The sequence below is a fragment of the Neophocaena asiaeorientalis genome, unplaced genomic scaffold, assembly GCF_003031525.2.
Source record: "Neophocaena asiaeorientalis asiaeorientalis breed wild unplaced genomic scaffold, Neophocaena_asiaeorientalis_V1.1 scaffold67, whole genome shotgun sequence".
NCBI lineage: Eukaryota > Metazoa > Chordata > Mammalia > Artiodactyla > Phocoenidae > Neophocaena > Neophocaena asiaeorientalis.
Genome location: NW_020173731.1, coordinates 106,688 through 121,184, shown reverse-complemented (window position 1 = coordinate 121,184; position 14,497 = coordinate 106,688). Strand labels below are relative to the sequence as shown.

General features: G+C 40.5%; 1 protein-coding gene across 2 annotated transcripts in view; it reads left to right on the top strand.

Annotated features, from left to right (window-relative positions):
* The window catches only part of NIBAN1 (niban apoptosis regulator 1), a 161,735-nt gene that overhangs the window by 130,153 nt on the left and 17,085 nt on the right, over positions 1–14,497 (top strand). For both annotated transcript variants that reach the window (XM_024751033.1, XM_024751032.1), the window contains exons 6-9: positions 2,165–2,280; positions 7,223–7,327; positions 7,635–7,797; positions 13,075–13,262. In XM_024751033.1, the coding sequence (XP_024606801.1) occupies positions 2,165–2,280; positions 7,223–7,327; positions 7,635–7,797; positions 13,075–13,262 (572 nt within the window). The remainder of the gene's footprint in view (positions 1–2,164; positions 2,281–7,222; positions 7,328–7,634; positions 7,798–13,074; positions 13,263–14,497) is intronic.

Here is a 14,497-nt window from a genome sequence, read left to right as displayed (position 1 = left end):
GAGGGGCCACGACAGTGAGAGGCCCGCGTACCGCAAAAAAAAAAAAAAAAAATCCAATCCCTTTGTTTAACTAAAATAGGCCAAAGGGAGGATAAGGTCTGAAAAGCTGGATTAAATTCCTATTAAATATGATGTAGTCAAATCAAATTATGTTCTCTTCAAGAATTTTTATGGGAAAGCTACTGTGTTTTGAAATGGTAAGAACTTTTTATAATTTCAAGACTACTTTGCTAATAACTATTAAAAATTACTAGCTTAGACCTGGTTTGCCCAAACATTTTGACCATTTTTGCTATCCTTGCCCTGTCCTAAATAAGGTATCATTCATCCTAGGGGTATACACCTATTTGCAAGAAGGTGGAACACTACACTTGTCAAATTACTAGGTCTGCACCTCTATCTTTCAGCAGGCTTACATGAATAACAAAACTGAATGTCCAAATTCTTGTCAGGTTTTAAGTCAGGTATTTATTGAATCCCATTTTACAAATTTAAAAACAAAGTTGGTGGCTTTGATGTGCCTAAGATCGTAATATGAACCCTAACTAACAAAGCCAGTGCTCTATCTCCTGCTGGCCCCAAGCTCTCAGAATACCTGAATTAAATAAGCTGAAAGCAACCATCTAAGTAAATGCCATCTGCAGAGATGTGCTATACTTGGGCCGCTCCTTTGGAATGGGGGGAAAAAGCCAACATTTAAAAGTAAGAGTTTTATTGAGGTATAGTATACATACCATAAAATTCACCTGCTTTAAACATAAAATTCAATGATTTGTAGTAAATTTATACAGTTGTACAACCATCACCACAATCCCATTTTAGAACATTTCAATTGTTCCCCAAAGATCCCTTCTGTCCCTTTACAGGAAATCCCATTTAACACCCACAGTCCCAGGCAACCACTAATCTGCTCCTCCTGTCCCTATAAATTAACCATTCCTGGACATTTCACATAAATGGAAATCATAATATGGTCTTTTGTATCTGACTGTTGTAACTCAAGTACAATGCTTCTGAGGTTTATCCATGTATCAATATTCATTCCTTTTTACTGCTATTGATGGATGTACCACATACTGTTTATTTACCAGCTGATGGACATTTGGATTGTTTCCAATTTTGGGTTGAGTAATGCTGCTGGGAACAAGTACAAGTTTAAAATAGTTGTTTTAAACAATTCTGCCCGGTTTTTTTTTTAATTATTTATTTACTTATTTGGCTGCGTTGGGTCTACATGGCTGCACACGGACCTTCTCTAGTTGCGGCGAGTAGGGGCTACTCTTCATTGCGGTGCATGGGCTTCTCATTGCGGTGGCTTCTCTTTGTTTACCCAAAAAAAAAAAAAAAAAAAAATCCTATACCATTGGGTATCCATTCCTTTGTGGTAGGATATTACCTCTCAGATAAAACACCTTTTAAAATCCAATATGTTTGGAAAGGGAAATCAAAAAACTAGTATGTGAGGTAGTATAGCGTAGTGCTTAGAAGCAGGCTCTTGGGTCAAACTATCTGAGTTCATACCCTTATTGGTATATGACCTTTGGCAATTAATTCACCTTTCTGTGCTTCCTGTGCTATAGTCTCCTCATCTACAAGCTGGAGATGATAATACTCACCTCAGAGGTTTCTGTGAGGTTTCAATGAAATATGTAACATGCTTAGAAGAACAGTATCTTGCTATATGTGTTAGCAATTATTATCCTTCATTTGTATAAATCAGCCTATTATATTGATGTCCTTTTGACAGAAAGTTGATATCAGGTCACAGAGAAATTGGAGTTTTATTTGGGAAACTGGGAGGGGATACCTTGGGTACATGAGGCACTTTGAGGAATAGTCTGCCTTACTGAGGTGTTATAGTTGGTGGCATAAAGCCACTAAGTGCCTGGGTGTCTGAGGGAAATACAAGAGAGATAAAGGGGGATAGATTTGCTCTGGTCATAACCAGCATGTCTAGTAACTCATAGAATTAATCAGCTGGTAGAGTGAGCAAGTCATGTGATATACACCTGCAAATGAATTTGGAATTCAGTACTTGCTTAACATTTTTGTGTCTCATAATTCTATCCCTTGTAATATTCAGGTAATGCTAGGTCTCTGGACCATGGCAAAATGTAAAATAAAGTGGTTTTGTTTGCTAAATGCCCTTGCCTCTTTCTTTTAGATTACATGAAGCAGACGACATTTGAAGTCCAAGCCTTTTTAGAAGCTGTGCAATTCTTCCGACAGGAGAAGGGACACTATGGCTCGTGGGAAATGATCACTGGGGATGAAGTCCAGGTAACATGGGGCTCAGACTTTTGGATCCTATTCTCCATCTGAGTGGTAGGAGGTCAGGGTCATAATAAATAAGCAAATTTTAAAAGTTGCAAGCATGGAAGATGTGGTTCCAAAGGCCATTTCTCTCATTGTCTAGAAGCGTTTGGTCAGCAAACTATTGGACACCTTCTCTAAAGACCTCCAGACCAGACATTAAATAGGGCAGCCCAAAATACTGCAACTGCAATGGAAGAGCTACTTCCAGTTTCTTTCTGGAAAATGCATATTCTCTCAAATGACCTCATGCTTCCAGACTAGAAGCAAATGTGAGCAGTGTGGCATAGTGCAAAGTGTGTGGTGGGGCTTTAGGTCAGAAGACTTGGGTTAAAGCCTGCCAACCTTATTTAACCACTTTTAGTCTCAGGTTACTCCTCTGAAAAAAATAGGAATGACAATGTTTGTGTTGCAGGGTTGTGAGAATTAAATGAGATGTTGTTGGAAAAGTATTTGGCAAATAGCTGTCTTTATCTATGGAATGATTTATAAAGGAAGTAATTAAAGGAAACAAATTTTGAAAGCATTAGGTAGTTTTCTATGTTCCATTTACCTTTTCTGGTACTCTATTCCCTGTGGTCCAGTATAATTTTCCAAGACCCTGATTAAATGTCAGTCATAGGCTAAGTGTCTTGGTTGGTTTGGTACCAGGCACTTTGTTACAATCTCCAAGGAGACTGTATTTCATGATGTGACCTCATCCTCCATAAGGACACCAATCACACAGCTGATTCAGCCAGGAAGAGGAGGCTGGGTATGGGCATTATTTAATTAAAGGCATACAGGGTCCAAGAATGCTATTCTTTAATTTCCCCTCATATCCCAGAATAGCAAGTGTGAAATTTGTTATTAGGGAACAATATTTGGAAGATGCCAGATGGTGTCTTGTCTTTGTATGGTCATTAAACATCTAAAGCCAAAATCATTTTCTCATGGTAGTAGGCTGTTCTTTACTGTTTTACCATATGACTCAGAATCTTCTCCTCCTCCTTCTCCCCCTTCTTTTTCTTCTTCTTCCTTTTTCTGTTGTTTGTTTTTATGATACTGAGCTGCATGAGCTGCTTGTATATTTTGAAGATTAATCCTTTGTCAGTTTCTTCGTTTGCAAATATTTTCTCCCATTCTGAGGGTTGTCTTTTGGTCTTGTTTATGGTTTCCTTTGCTGTGCAAAAGCTTTTAAGTTTCATTAGGTCCCGTTTGTTTATTTTCTTTTTCTTTTTCTTTTTTTTTTTTTGGTGGATTCTAAACTCATTTATTTCCCATCCTGAGACTTACTCAAGAACTTTAATCAATTCTTGGTTTCTGATATTTGGAGGAAGCACATCCATTTATACATCTGAGAGGATTAAGGACTAGCCATACTTATGCCAAAAAGAAAAATGAAAGCATAGGGGAGGCTGAACCACTTGCCATTGATTGGCCTGTTATATAAACATGCATATTTAATAGATATACCAGTATTAAAATGCCATTGTATGGTACTTTTTATGTTCAAATCCTAACTCTGTTCGTTTTATCAATCTCATGAGATATGTAGAGCAGTTATTATTTCCATTTTGTAAATGAGAAAACTGAGGGAAGAATAGAGCGATTAAGTGACTTGCTCAGTTTTATTCATTCAACAATTATTTATTGAGCTGCTGTATTCCAGGCAGTATGCTGGGTGCTAGTGAACCAGAGGTGGACAAGGCAGCATGGTCCTTGCCTTGTGGAGCTGATTGTTTTGGTCACATACTAAGTGGATAAGTGGCAAAGCAAATGATGGCTTCCTACTTCTGGTGCAGTGAAAGATCAACATCAACCATGGGGCTATACCAAGTTAAACAGTTATTTAGCTCCTTGAGTTTAGCCAGGGTACTTGATTTTTTCTTTCATTTGAAACCTCACATCAGCTCACATTCCTTCACGATTGCATTGAAAGCAGGTACTAAGTCCTTTCTGGGAGTTAAGTATTGAGTTTGTTTTCTTTTGTTGACTTTCTGCTCTTTAGTTTGGGCTGATAGGTGTGAATTGCTCTAAAGTGTAAAAGAATGAAATGACTCATCCATTGCCATCGTGGTGAGGCAAGACATACCTAGAAACATCCAGAGAACAAGGCAGCCTTAGCAGTGTGTGTGGGTACATATGTGGGTCTGTTCATATATGGACATCATAAAGCATTAGCACAAAGCAGTCACAGGAAGGTGTTAATTTTGCTGTATAAAAAAAGTACCTTAAAGGGGAAAACAAAACAAAACAAAAACCAGAGAAGAAATCAGTAAAATCTGGAGTTATCAAGTGACCCAATATGAAGTTTTGCTCCCCCAGGAATCTAAGTTTCTTTGGTGAAATCACAGACTCATCAGGTGTGGGCACTGGAAAGGCATTTCAGGATAATTTGTCCAGTACCCTCCAGGCGAGAGAAAGAACATTCAGAGAAGTTGGCCCAAGTCACAAAGCCAGTCTGTGAAAGATACGCGTTTTGAGCCATGTCAGGTGATCCTTTAAGAAGCTGGTAAAAGGAAATAACTTTCAAGACTTTACTGTGTGGGGCCTGGTGAGGGTAAGCTTCACTGTAACCGCTTGCACATGGAGCTGAAGCAGTGTCTGTCCTACGACCCACAGAAAAAAGAGGTCAGCGCCCCAAAGAAGCTACCAAGTAGTTAAAGAAAAGGGCATAGCATAACTGAGTTTGAGAATATGACATCTTTTGTTTAAAGCACTGAATTTATTTGCATTTTTTCATGTCTGCTAAGAACTTCATCATAACACAGTCCTAGGGGACTGTATTCAGAAGATTTTCAGCATTGTTACATTATTATCTTCCTAGTAATGACTCACACAGCTAGTATGGCATGCCCTCGTGGTGATGGTTATTTTAGGCAAGTGTCTAGGCAAAGCAAATATCTTAGAATAACTTGCCTGACAGACTATTAAGGTGAAAATATTTGTACACCAGTAAAAGCATCAATATATTTTCTACTTAATAAAAAATGTATCAAGTGAAGTCATGAGGGAAAGCATTTTGTAAAATGTAAGTACAAGCTATGTGGCATACTTATTATTTGCCTTTAAATTAACCAGATGGGCCAAGAGAACAGTTCAAAATTCCCACAGATCACAGTGGTTTCAAGATCGGAAGACTATCCACATTTTTTTAGGCCTTGTCCATAGGTTGTCTTTTGTCTAATGACCTTGGATGCGACCCATTTAAATGGATTCTTTCACCCATGGTTGCTGAGTAACACAAAGGGCACAAGGCCAACAGCCTGATCAGACCATGGGGCCAGCCTCAGGAAGGAGGGCAGTCTCTCTGGGCCTCACACCTTCCTCACAGCTGCAGCATCTGGAAGGTAACAGGTGGTGTGGCCTTCAGGGAGCGGGCCTGCGTTTCTTGGTTTCGATCAACCTAATGCCGGGTCTGGTTTCGTACATGTGTGGTGGAATTTTTAAATCTCCCAGTTAAATCCCAGCAATTAAATTTACACCCCCCACCCCCCACCCCCGTTTTTAAAGCACGAGAGATATCTTTAGGTTCCTTATGGTAAAACTCAGTGGATTCTATTCTGAAGAGGGAAGGTTGGGGAAACTCCTTCATTAGTATGATTGGTTTTATTAGATTAGCTACTTTCTTTTCGATAGCCCCAGGGCTTTGGACCCTGCTCATGGAGGGCTGACCAAGGTAAGGAATCTCAGAGCAGATCCTGGGCAGGTGAGGATTCTCACAAGGTCAGGATGTGGTGGGGCTGACGTTTACAGGAGGAAGAGTTTAAACGTGCTCCCATCCCCCTCATTTTTTTTTCCAGACATATTTCCTTTCCAATCCCTTAAGTTATAAAATAGAACCAAATTTCTTGGAGCATTGTATGGGAAAAACTAAAAGAAAACTATAAGCCCACCCAGATGGAATGTTCTTTTTCTTTGGACGGTATAATGTTTTCATCTTTCAAATCCCTTTCACACTCATGTTCAGATTCAAGCCAATCTCTGCAAAAGGATGAATTTGGACAATTATTATGATTCTTGAATTTAATACTTTTAAACTAAGACAATATTTCCCATTGATTTGAAGTTCTGGCTTCAGTGTCCTTACTCTCTCAGCTCACTCTCCCCATGCCAACACTTCCATCACTCTTGGGCAGATGTGTTCCAAACAAGAATTTACTCCACTGGGCAAGATGAGGTTCATGAATTATTGATGATGTACTTGAACCTAATTTTTGGACGTGCTGATTCCTATGGAGTTTGCACATGTCAAGTTCCTCTTAAACTCCTCAAAAATGCTGCTTCACCTCAGCATTTTAGGAAAGACTTGGGAGCAATATTTTTTTAAAAACACCCTGAAAACTGTAGACAACCCTCGCCCATATTCTACTCATCCCACCAATGTCCAGTTGTTCCAAAGTATTTGTTATTCCCTTCTTTTTCTAAACTTTAAAGAAGATGGAGGTGGGATTCAGGGTGCAGTAGAGACAAAGAGCATGAAGACGCTTAGATCCCAAGAAAGCTCCAGGGGAAACGACGGTCTCAGGGGATACAGACAAGAACTCAAGCCACCAAAACCAAGCCTGACCCCCTTCACAGTTTTGCTAAGGATACCCTTATCTATAATGGAAGTTCCCCCTCTTATCCTAAATGGGCTAGATTCTTCTAGTTTGACTAGTAGAAGTTTGAACTGAGGAATTTGTCCTTTCCAATGGGAAAATGTCAACAGGCGTGACTGTTCCTTGCAGATATTTAAGAACGTTTACCGTCTAGGATTGTCTTCCTAGAGATTTCTGTGGCCTCAGACCCAGAGTTAAACCATTAACCTAACAGATTTCATGTAGCCAGGACGGGGTTGGCCAGTCATGACACCTTCGGTTAGCCTGATGCTAAGATTTAGGCGTCACCAACTAAACCAGCTCTGAGGCTGTCTTCCTCTTGACAGATCCTGAGTAACCTGGTGATGGAGGAGCTCATGCCAACCCTTCAGACAGACATCCTGCCTAAAATGAAGGGGAAGAAGAACGACAGAAAGAGGGCCTGGTTCGGTGTAAGCGATGATTTTGCCCTGCAGCTGTGCCACTCAAAATGAACATGCCTTTCCCTTCTCTTTTTAGGTTTTTTTTTTTTTTTTTAATATGTAATTCCTTCCCTGGGTGGAGAACTGCCCAGTCTGCTCAGTCTCACTTACATGAGGACTAATCCAAACAGACTCAAACTTTGAAAGACAAATTAGAGTGTGTGTGCAGTTTTGTTTATGTTGCGATTGTCTGCGATTAACCCACCCGCCTCTACTTGACTCCCTCAGGTGCTGACGCACGACAGAGCCCCAATTTATGTGTTGTTCTCTGTTGCAGCTCCTCGAAGAGGCCTACAACCTGGTTCAGCATCAAGTTTCAGAAGGATTAAGTGCATTGAAGGAGGAATGCAGGGCTCTGACAAAAGGCCTGGAAGGCACCATCCGTTCAGACATGGATCAGATTGTGAACTCAAAGAACTTTTTAATTGGAAAGATCAAAGGTCAGTGGAGATAATCCATGCTCCTACAAACTAAATAGGCTGTGTATCTAAGGCTCCATCACATAGTGAGAATTCCTAGTTTTAGAGGAGAATTACACGAGGGACTTGGAAGGAGATGATAACACTTGAAATAGGAGCGTGCTGGTGGTGCTCTGAAGGGCCTCCGCATGGAAACTTCAAGGACACAGGGTGGAGGAAACGTTGCTGCTTGCCTTGTAGTGGTGCCTGTGTATCCTGATCCTGCACCTCTCCCGTTGTAGCACTTCTCATACCAAATTGTAATGGCTCTGCTCCTGCCCTCTCCCTGCTGTAAGCTCTCGAAGAGCAGGGCCATGCTGCGCTGGTTCACTCAGGTATTCCCAGTGCCTAGTACCATGCCTGGTATATGCAGACTCACAGTGAATATTTGAATCAGTGAATAATGGATTTTCCTTTAACAAGAAAAAGACTTTGGGCTTAGAGTCAATAAATCTGGATCCTACAGATCTTCCTCCACTTATGATGGGGTTACATGCCAATAAACCTATCATAAGTTGAAAATGCATTTAGTACATCTAACCTACCAAATACCATAGCTTAGCATAGTTACCTTAAACATGCTCAGAACACTTATATTAGCCTACAGTTGGGAAAAATCATCTAACACAAAGTCTCTTTTATAATAAAGTGTTGAGTATCTCACTTAATTTATTGAATACTGTACCAAAGATGAAAAACAGAAGGTTGTCTGGGTACAGAATAGCCGTCAGTGTATCGGTTGTTTACCCTCGTGATGCGGTGGCTGATGGGGAATTGCGGCTGCTGACACTGCCCAGCATCGTGAGAGAGAATCTTACTGCTTATCACTAGCCCCAGAAAAGATCAAAATTCAAAATTTGAGGTACAGTTTCTGCTGAACGCCTATTGCTTTCACACCACTGTAAACTTGAAAAATCGTTAAGTCAAACCATCCTAAGTAGGGAACCGTCTATAGTCCCAGCTCTAATGGTAGATGGTCATGTGTGCTCAGGGAGGTCACTCGACTTCTATGTGCCTCAGTATCCTCCTCTGAAATCACATGGGAGGGCCCATGAGATTGGGGTCAGCAAACTGTGGCCCTTGGGCCAAAGCTGGCCTGCCGCCTATTTTTGTAAATAGCATTTTATTGGAAGACAGCTGTGCCCACTCATTTGTGTACTGGCTGAGGCTGCTTTCATGCTACAAAGGCACTGTTGAGTCATTGGAACTGAGACCTTAGGGACGGCAAAGCTGAAAATGTTCAGTATCTGGCCCTTGAAAGAAAGAAGTTTGCGTGTTTCTACACAAGAGAACTTAGATGACCTCTGAGGAATCCTACAGGATAAAATTCTATGGTTCTGCATTCCTACATACCAAAAAGCACACCACACCGAACATCATTTCAGAGGGAAAGCACGCCGGCTCATCTGCGATTGTATATCAGCAATCTTCTTATATAGTCAGTTTTCAAATTATTCACTTACTCATTCATTCAAAATATAGTCACTAAGTGCTTTCCGAGCAAGGCGATGGAGCTTTAGCAGTGAACAGGGAAGACCCAGTTCCTGTGCTCAAGAGACTTAGAACCTAATGGGATTTTCTGCTTGGTGGATTATCCTCTGCACTTCAGGCCCTGTTCATACTGCAGCCCAGCTCGCTCCAGGCTCTTCTAACAGGTCCTTCTGAGAGGAGGTTGGAGGAGGCATAACTAGAGCAAAGGAGTGTGTGTCTGAATCTGTTGTTTATCTGTTCAGGTGATGCCTTCTAAAACCAGATATAAATTAACTTCAGAGTGTTTTCTGTTTCCTATTATCCAGATCTCTTATTCCTTTATTAGCTCAACAGATCTAGAGTTGACTGTATATTGAAATGCTTTATACAGCTTAAAACTGCCAACACCCAACTCCTGTGCCCGGATACATTCTGTTTGTCTGGAGCTGAGCTGAGCCTAACAGTGGCCATTCTCATGGCCTGAATTAAACCGGTCTCTCTTTCTCTCTTGCCTAAATCTATGTGGCTCCAGTATATTTCACATAAAATGGAAAAATATTCTGCCCTGGACTAGTGTTTGTTTCCTAAAGGAAGCCTTGGAAGGAAATCGCGATCAGATCTTTTTAAAACGGAATATGAGAAACACATTGTAACCAGGCCTCTGGTTCTCTCCCTTTAAAACAAGAAACTGCACATCAGGCTGCATTGATAAAGGACTTTGGATTTCAAGAAAAGAACTTTGGGAGTATTGAAGTAGCAATCTCTCCATTTCTTCCCATATGACTCTTGAGAGTGAAGCAACTGGCTTAAGTTCTGCCCCACAAATACCGACTCATTTAATAAGCATTTATTCTGCTCCTGCTGAATACAAGGTCTTTGAAGAGACAAAGAAGAAGACATGATTTTACAAGTAGAAGAGGATAAAAAGCATGTCACAGATACTGAAACAGAAGGAAAAATATTATAAATGCCATAAAAGAGACAAGAACAGAGAGCACAGCGGTTCCCAAGCAGGAACCATTTCGACTTCAAAAAACCATGTGGGCTCCTCACAATGAGAGTACTGTTTTAGTGTCAGTTGATGGGAAAGAATGGTAATGCTAACAGGTATAGTAAAAGCTAACAGTTACTGAGTACTTCCAGAGGGTCACATAGGGTTCTGAGCACTTTGAACACAGTGAACTCATTTAATCCTCACCATAACCCTCAGAGTAATGACTCTTATGATCCCCATTTTACAGATGAGAAAACTGAGGTAGAGATTAAGTAATTTGCCTGAGATTCCAAAGGTAGAGTGTGACAGTCAGAACAAACCCAGCCCCCAGCCCCAGCATTTTCTCTCTTAATCACTCTGCTCAACTGAATTAATGTATGGCTCTTGAATTAATGTGTCACAACACATGAATCATTACAGCAGCACCTCTGCATCCTTGAGAAATAGCAGAGCATACCTGTGTGGGATGTAAAATTTATTCGATCATTAAGGAAACACCAGCAGACCATAGTTCAGGAAGCTGTGTGGTGGTTCCGGGCATTAGGCTGTCCTGAGTAGGTGAAATTTAAACTTGGCCTTGAGGGCTTCCCTGGTGGTGCAGTGGTTGAGAGTCTGCCTGCCGATGCAGGGGACACGGGTTCGTGCCCTGGTCCGGGAGGATCCCACATGCCGCAGAGCGGCTGGGCCCAGTGAGCCGTGGCCGCTGGGCCTGCGCATCCGGAGCCTGTGCTCCTCAACGGGAGAGGCCACAACAGTGAGAGGCCCGCGTACCGGCAAAAAAAAAAAAAAAAACTTGGCCTTGAAGAGGTGAGTAGGATGTTTACAAGCAGAGGTGGAGGAAGGAAGGCACAGGTGAAAGGAACACTGAATAAAGGCACAGAGAGGGGGCTGGAGCACATGGTGGTACATAGGCAAGGGGGGATCAAGCAGAGAGGAGCATGGCCTTCCACGACCCCTCCCTGTGCCTCTCTCTGCCCCCATGCAGCAGCGGACATCAGCCAGCTGCTAAATCTTTTATGTATATTACCCGTGTTCATGATTATTCTGAAATTTCAATTAGACACTTTTCAAATAGTTCTTCTCTCAGAGTTAATTTATAAATAATTCATTTATCTTCCTGGCAAACGATTTTGCATTTTGGTATCAAGTAAGTTATTTTTAGGAGTCAGATTGTTTCATATTTGAGTCATACAATAGAAAGGGGTTTTTACCTAGTAATTGTATGACCTGGTTGATATTTTATATCTCAAATATTTGTGAGTTACTCATAGTATCAATAGTATTGGTCATCTCAGATTCTCAGAGTAAGAGGCAGTCTGACCCTCTGTAACTCTGTGAAATATTTCTGCAAATTGAAATAAGAATGTGGCCATTTGTCTCACCATAAGCAAGTTATTTGCCAATAAAAATAAACAAATATATTTGAATTATAATTCTGGATCTGAAAATTAGGGCGTGACCTTGGTTGAATCAGCTAACATCTCCAGGCCCCCTTTTTCACATCTGTAAAATGAGGGCCTAGACACTGAGATGAGTTTGTACTTCTTTGATCCCGTATGAGGTTAGGTGACTTAAAGAGTTCCGCAAAGCTAGACTTCCATCCACACAGTGAGCTCAAGCCTCTTCCAACTCAAACTTCCTTTACTGCATTGCTGCTTCCAAACCTGGTTAATCATGAGAATCACCTTAGCACTTAAAAATAAATGCAGATTTCCATGTCGTATCCAGACTTACTGAATCGGGATCTTTACTACGCTTTCCTAGAGGGGTGGGATAGGGAGGGTGGGAGGGAGGGAGACGCAAGAGGGAAGAGATATGGGAACATACGTATATGTATAACTGATTCACTTTGTTATAAAGCAGAAACACACCATTGTAAAGCAATTATACTCCAATAAAGATGTTGAAAAAAATAAATAAGTCAATCAATCAAATGACAGTATTTCCTCTGGGAAGTAAGAGTATGGTTACATTTTTTTTTTAATTCCTCTTTATGATTTTCTGTACTAAGTTTCTGTCACTAAGCATGTCATCCTTGATTATCAGAAAAAATGTTTATGTTTTTAAACATAAAAATGTTTATGTTTTATGTTTAAATCTAAGCTTTTAGATTTAAAATTAAATTGAATTAATCTAAACATAAAATTTAATATAAATATAATCTAAACATAAAATTAAATCTAAACATTTAAAAATGTTTATGTTTATGTATTATCAGAAAAAATAGCGTGTGTTTTAAAATTGGGGGTGGGGATGGGGGGCGGGGTGGCAAACCAGTTAGAACTTGTTTCCATTTGCCCCACAAAAAGATGGTACTTGAGCTTTTAAAAAGGCCCTGGAGAAGCGGGGAGGGGAATTGAATTATATCGACTGGTTAACGCTTAGAAAAATGAATTAAAACTTAATAAATTGTGTTTTTAGAAGACAGACTATGAATTTATAATGATGATGATTGATAGGAAATACATGGGTCATTGGCATTTTCTTTTTTCTGTAATAGGCATTATGTATTCATAGGGACCAAGCAGAAAAATGCATTTCATCCCAGGGGAGAGGTAATCTTGGGGAGGGGAGAGATTCTCCTTGTTCCAATTCTCAAAGAGAGATTCTCTTTGATGGTTTTCCATTCTAGTGAGTGCTGGCACAGGACTCACTGTGTTGGTCTGTCTTGCCCATTTGAGCTTGCCTTGGCTGTTAAAGGGCTCTGTGGGGCACTGTCCAGCCCGGCCCCGCTCCAGTGCCTCTGAATCCAATTTTGCCATCACTCACAGTTTTCTGACTATTTCCTACCTTAGCGATGGTGGCTCAGCCAGCAGAGAGAAGTTGTGCAGAGAGTGTGCAACCATTCCTGGCATCCATTCTGGAGGAGCTCATGGGACCGGTGAGCTCAGGATTCAGTGAAGTACGCTCACTCTTTGAAAAAGAAGTGGATGAACTTAACCAGAACTTTCAGACCACCAAAGACAGTGCCCAGCTAAAGGAGGTAGGATACGAAGCCAGGGAGTGGAATGTGAATTGTCTGCCTGGGACTGCCTTTTTGTGGGTCTTTATCTGCATTCATTCATTCTTTCCTCCCCCTCTCCCTCCCTCCCTCTCTCCCTTCCTTCCTTCTTTCCTTCCTTCCATTCAGCTCCCCTTCCATCTATTCATCTAGCCTTTCTGCGGTTCATTCAAACACATTATTCATTCATCCATTCATCCATCTATCTACCTGCTTTCCTTTATTAATGGTTTTCAAGTTGCAAAAATAATAACATGCTTGTATAGGTAAACAATATACAAAAATACTTATATAAAGGCAAAATTAATCACCGTCACCCATACCCACGTAATTTTAGTCCACCCCCAACTCCTAAGCCCTCTCCACTTCCAACTCCCTGAATTAACTAATATAAATAGCTTAGTATGTGTTTTCACCTGCTTCTCCCTTGTTCATACAAATATATACACGTATATCCTCATTTATATAAATTCTGTTTGTTGGTTTGTCTGCTTCCAAAAGTACGGACTCATAATAAAAACCAATGTTTCTCAAGGTATGGTCCTTGGACCAGCATCATCATCATCACATGGCTGCCCCACTGATGATTTACCAGATCAGAAACTCTGGGGTAGGGCCCAGCAGTCTGTTTTCACAAGACCTCCAGAGGACCTGATGGATCCTCAAATTTGAGAATCACTGACAGACATAACTGGGCAGCTTTGTTTTACACTTGCCATATCACGATAGACATCCCTACAAGTCAGTGGATAAAACCAGACACCTCTGTTTTTTTCCCTTTCTTTTTTTTTTAAATGCATACATACACAAAATTGTATATAAACAATATCATTTGTAAATATGTTGAGGTTTCTTATTGTAGCCTTTTTTTGAACTTAATTTTACTCTCCCACCTCCCCCCATATCCCCTCCTTCCACTCAAGCAACTAGTGTTAACAACTTAGCATGTGCTATTCTGTGCTTTTCTCCATGCTCATATAGCCTATTAAACACACACATTTTGTAGGCTATGTTTTTTTAGGTAGTTTGCTCTTAGAAAAATGGGATTATATTATATGTACTGCTCTGCTTTTCAGTTTTCTCATTCAAAAATACCTCATGAAACAATTTTTAAGTTAACTGTTCTAGCTCTAAATCATTTTTTGTAGTAACCGCATAATATTTCATGTATGAATACACCGTGATTTATTCAATCATCCAGATGTTGCTAGCACCAT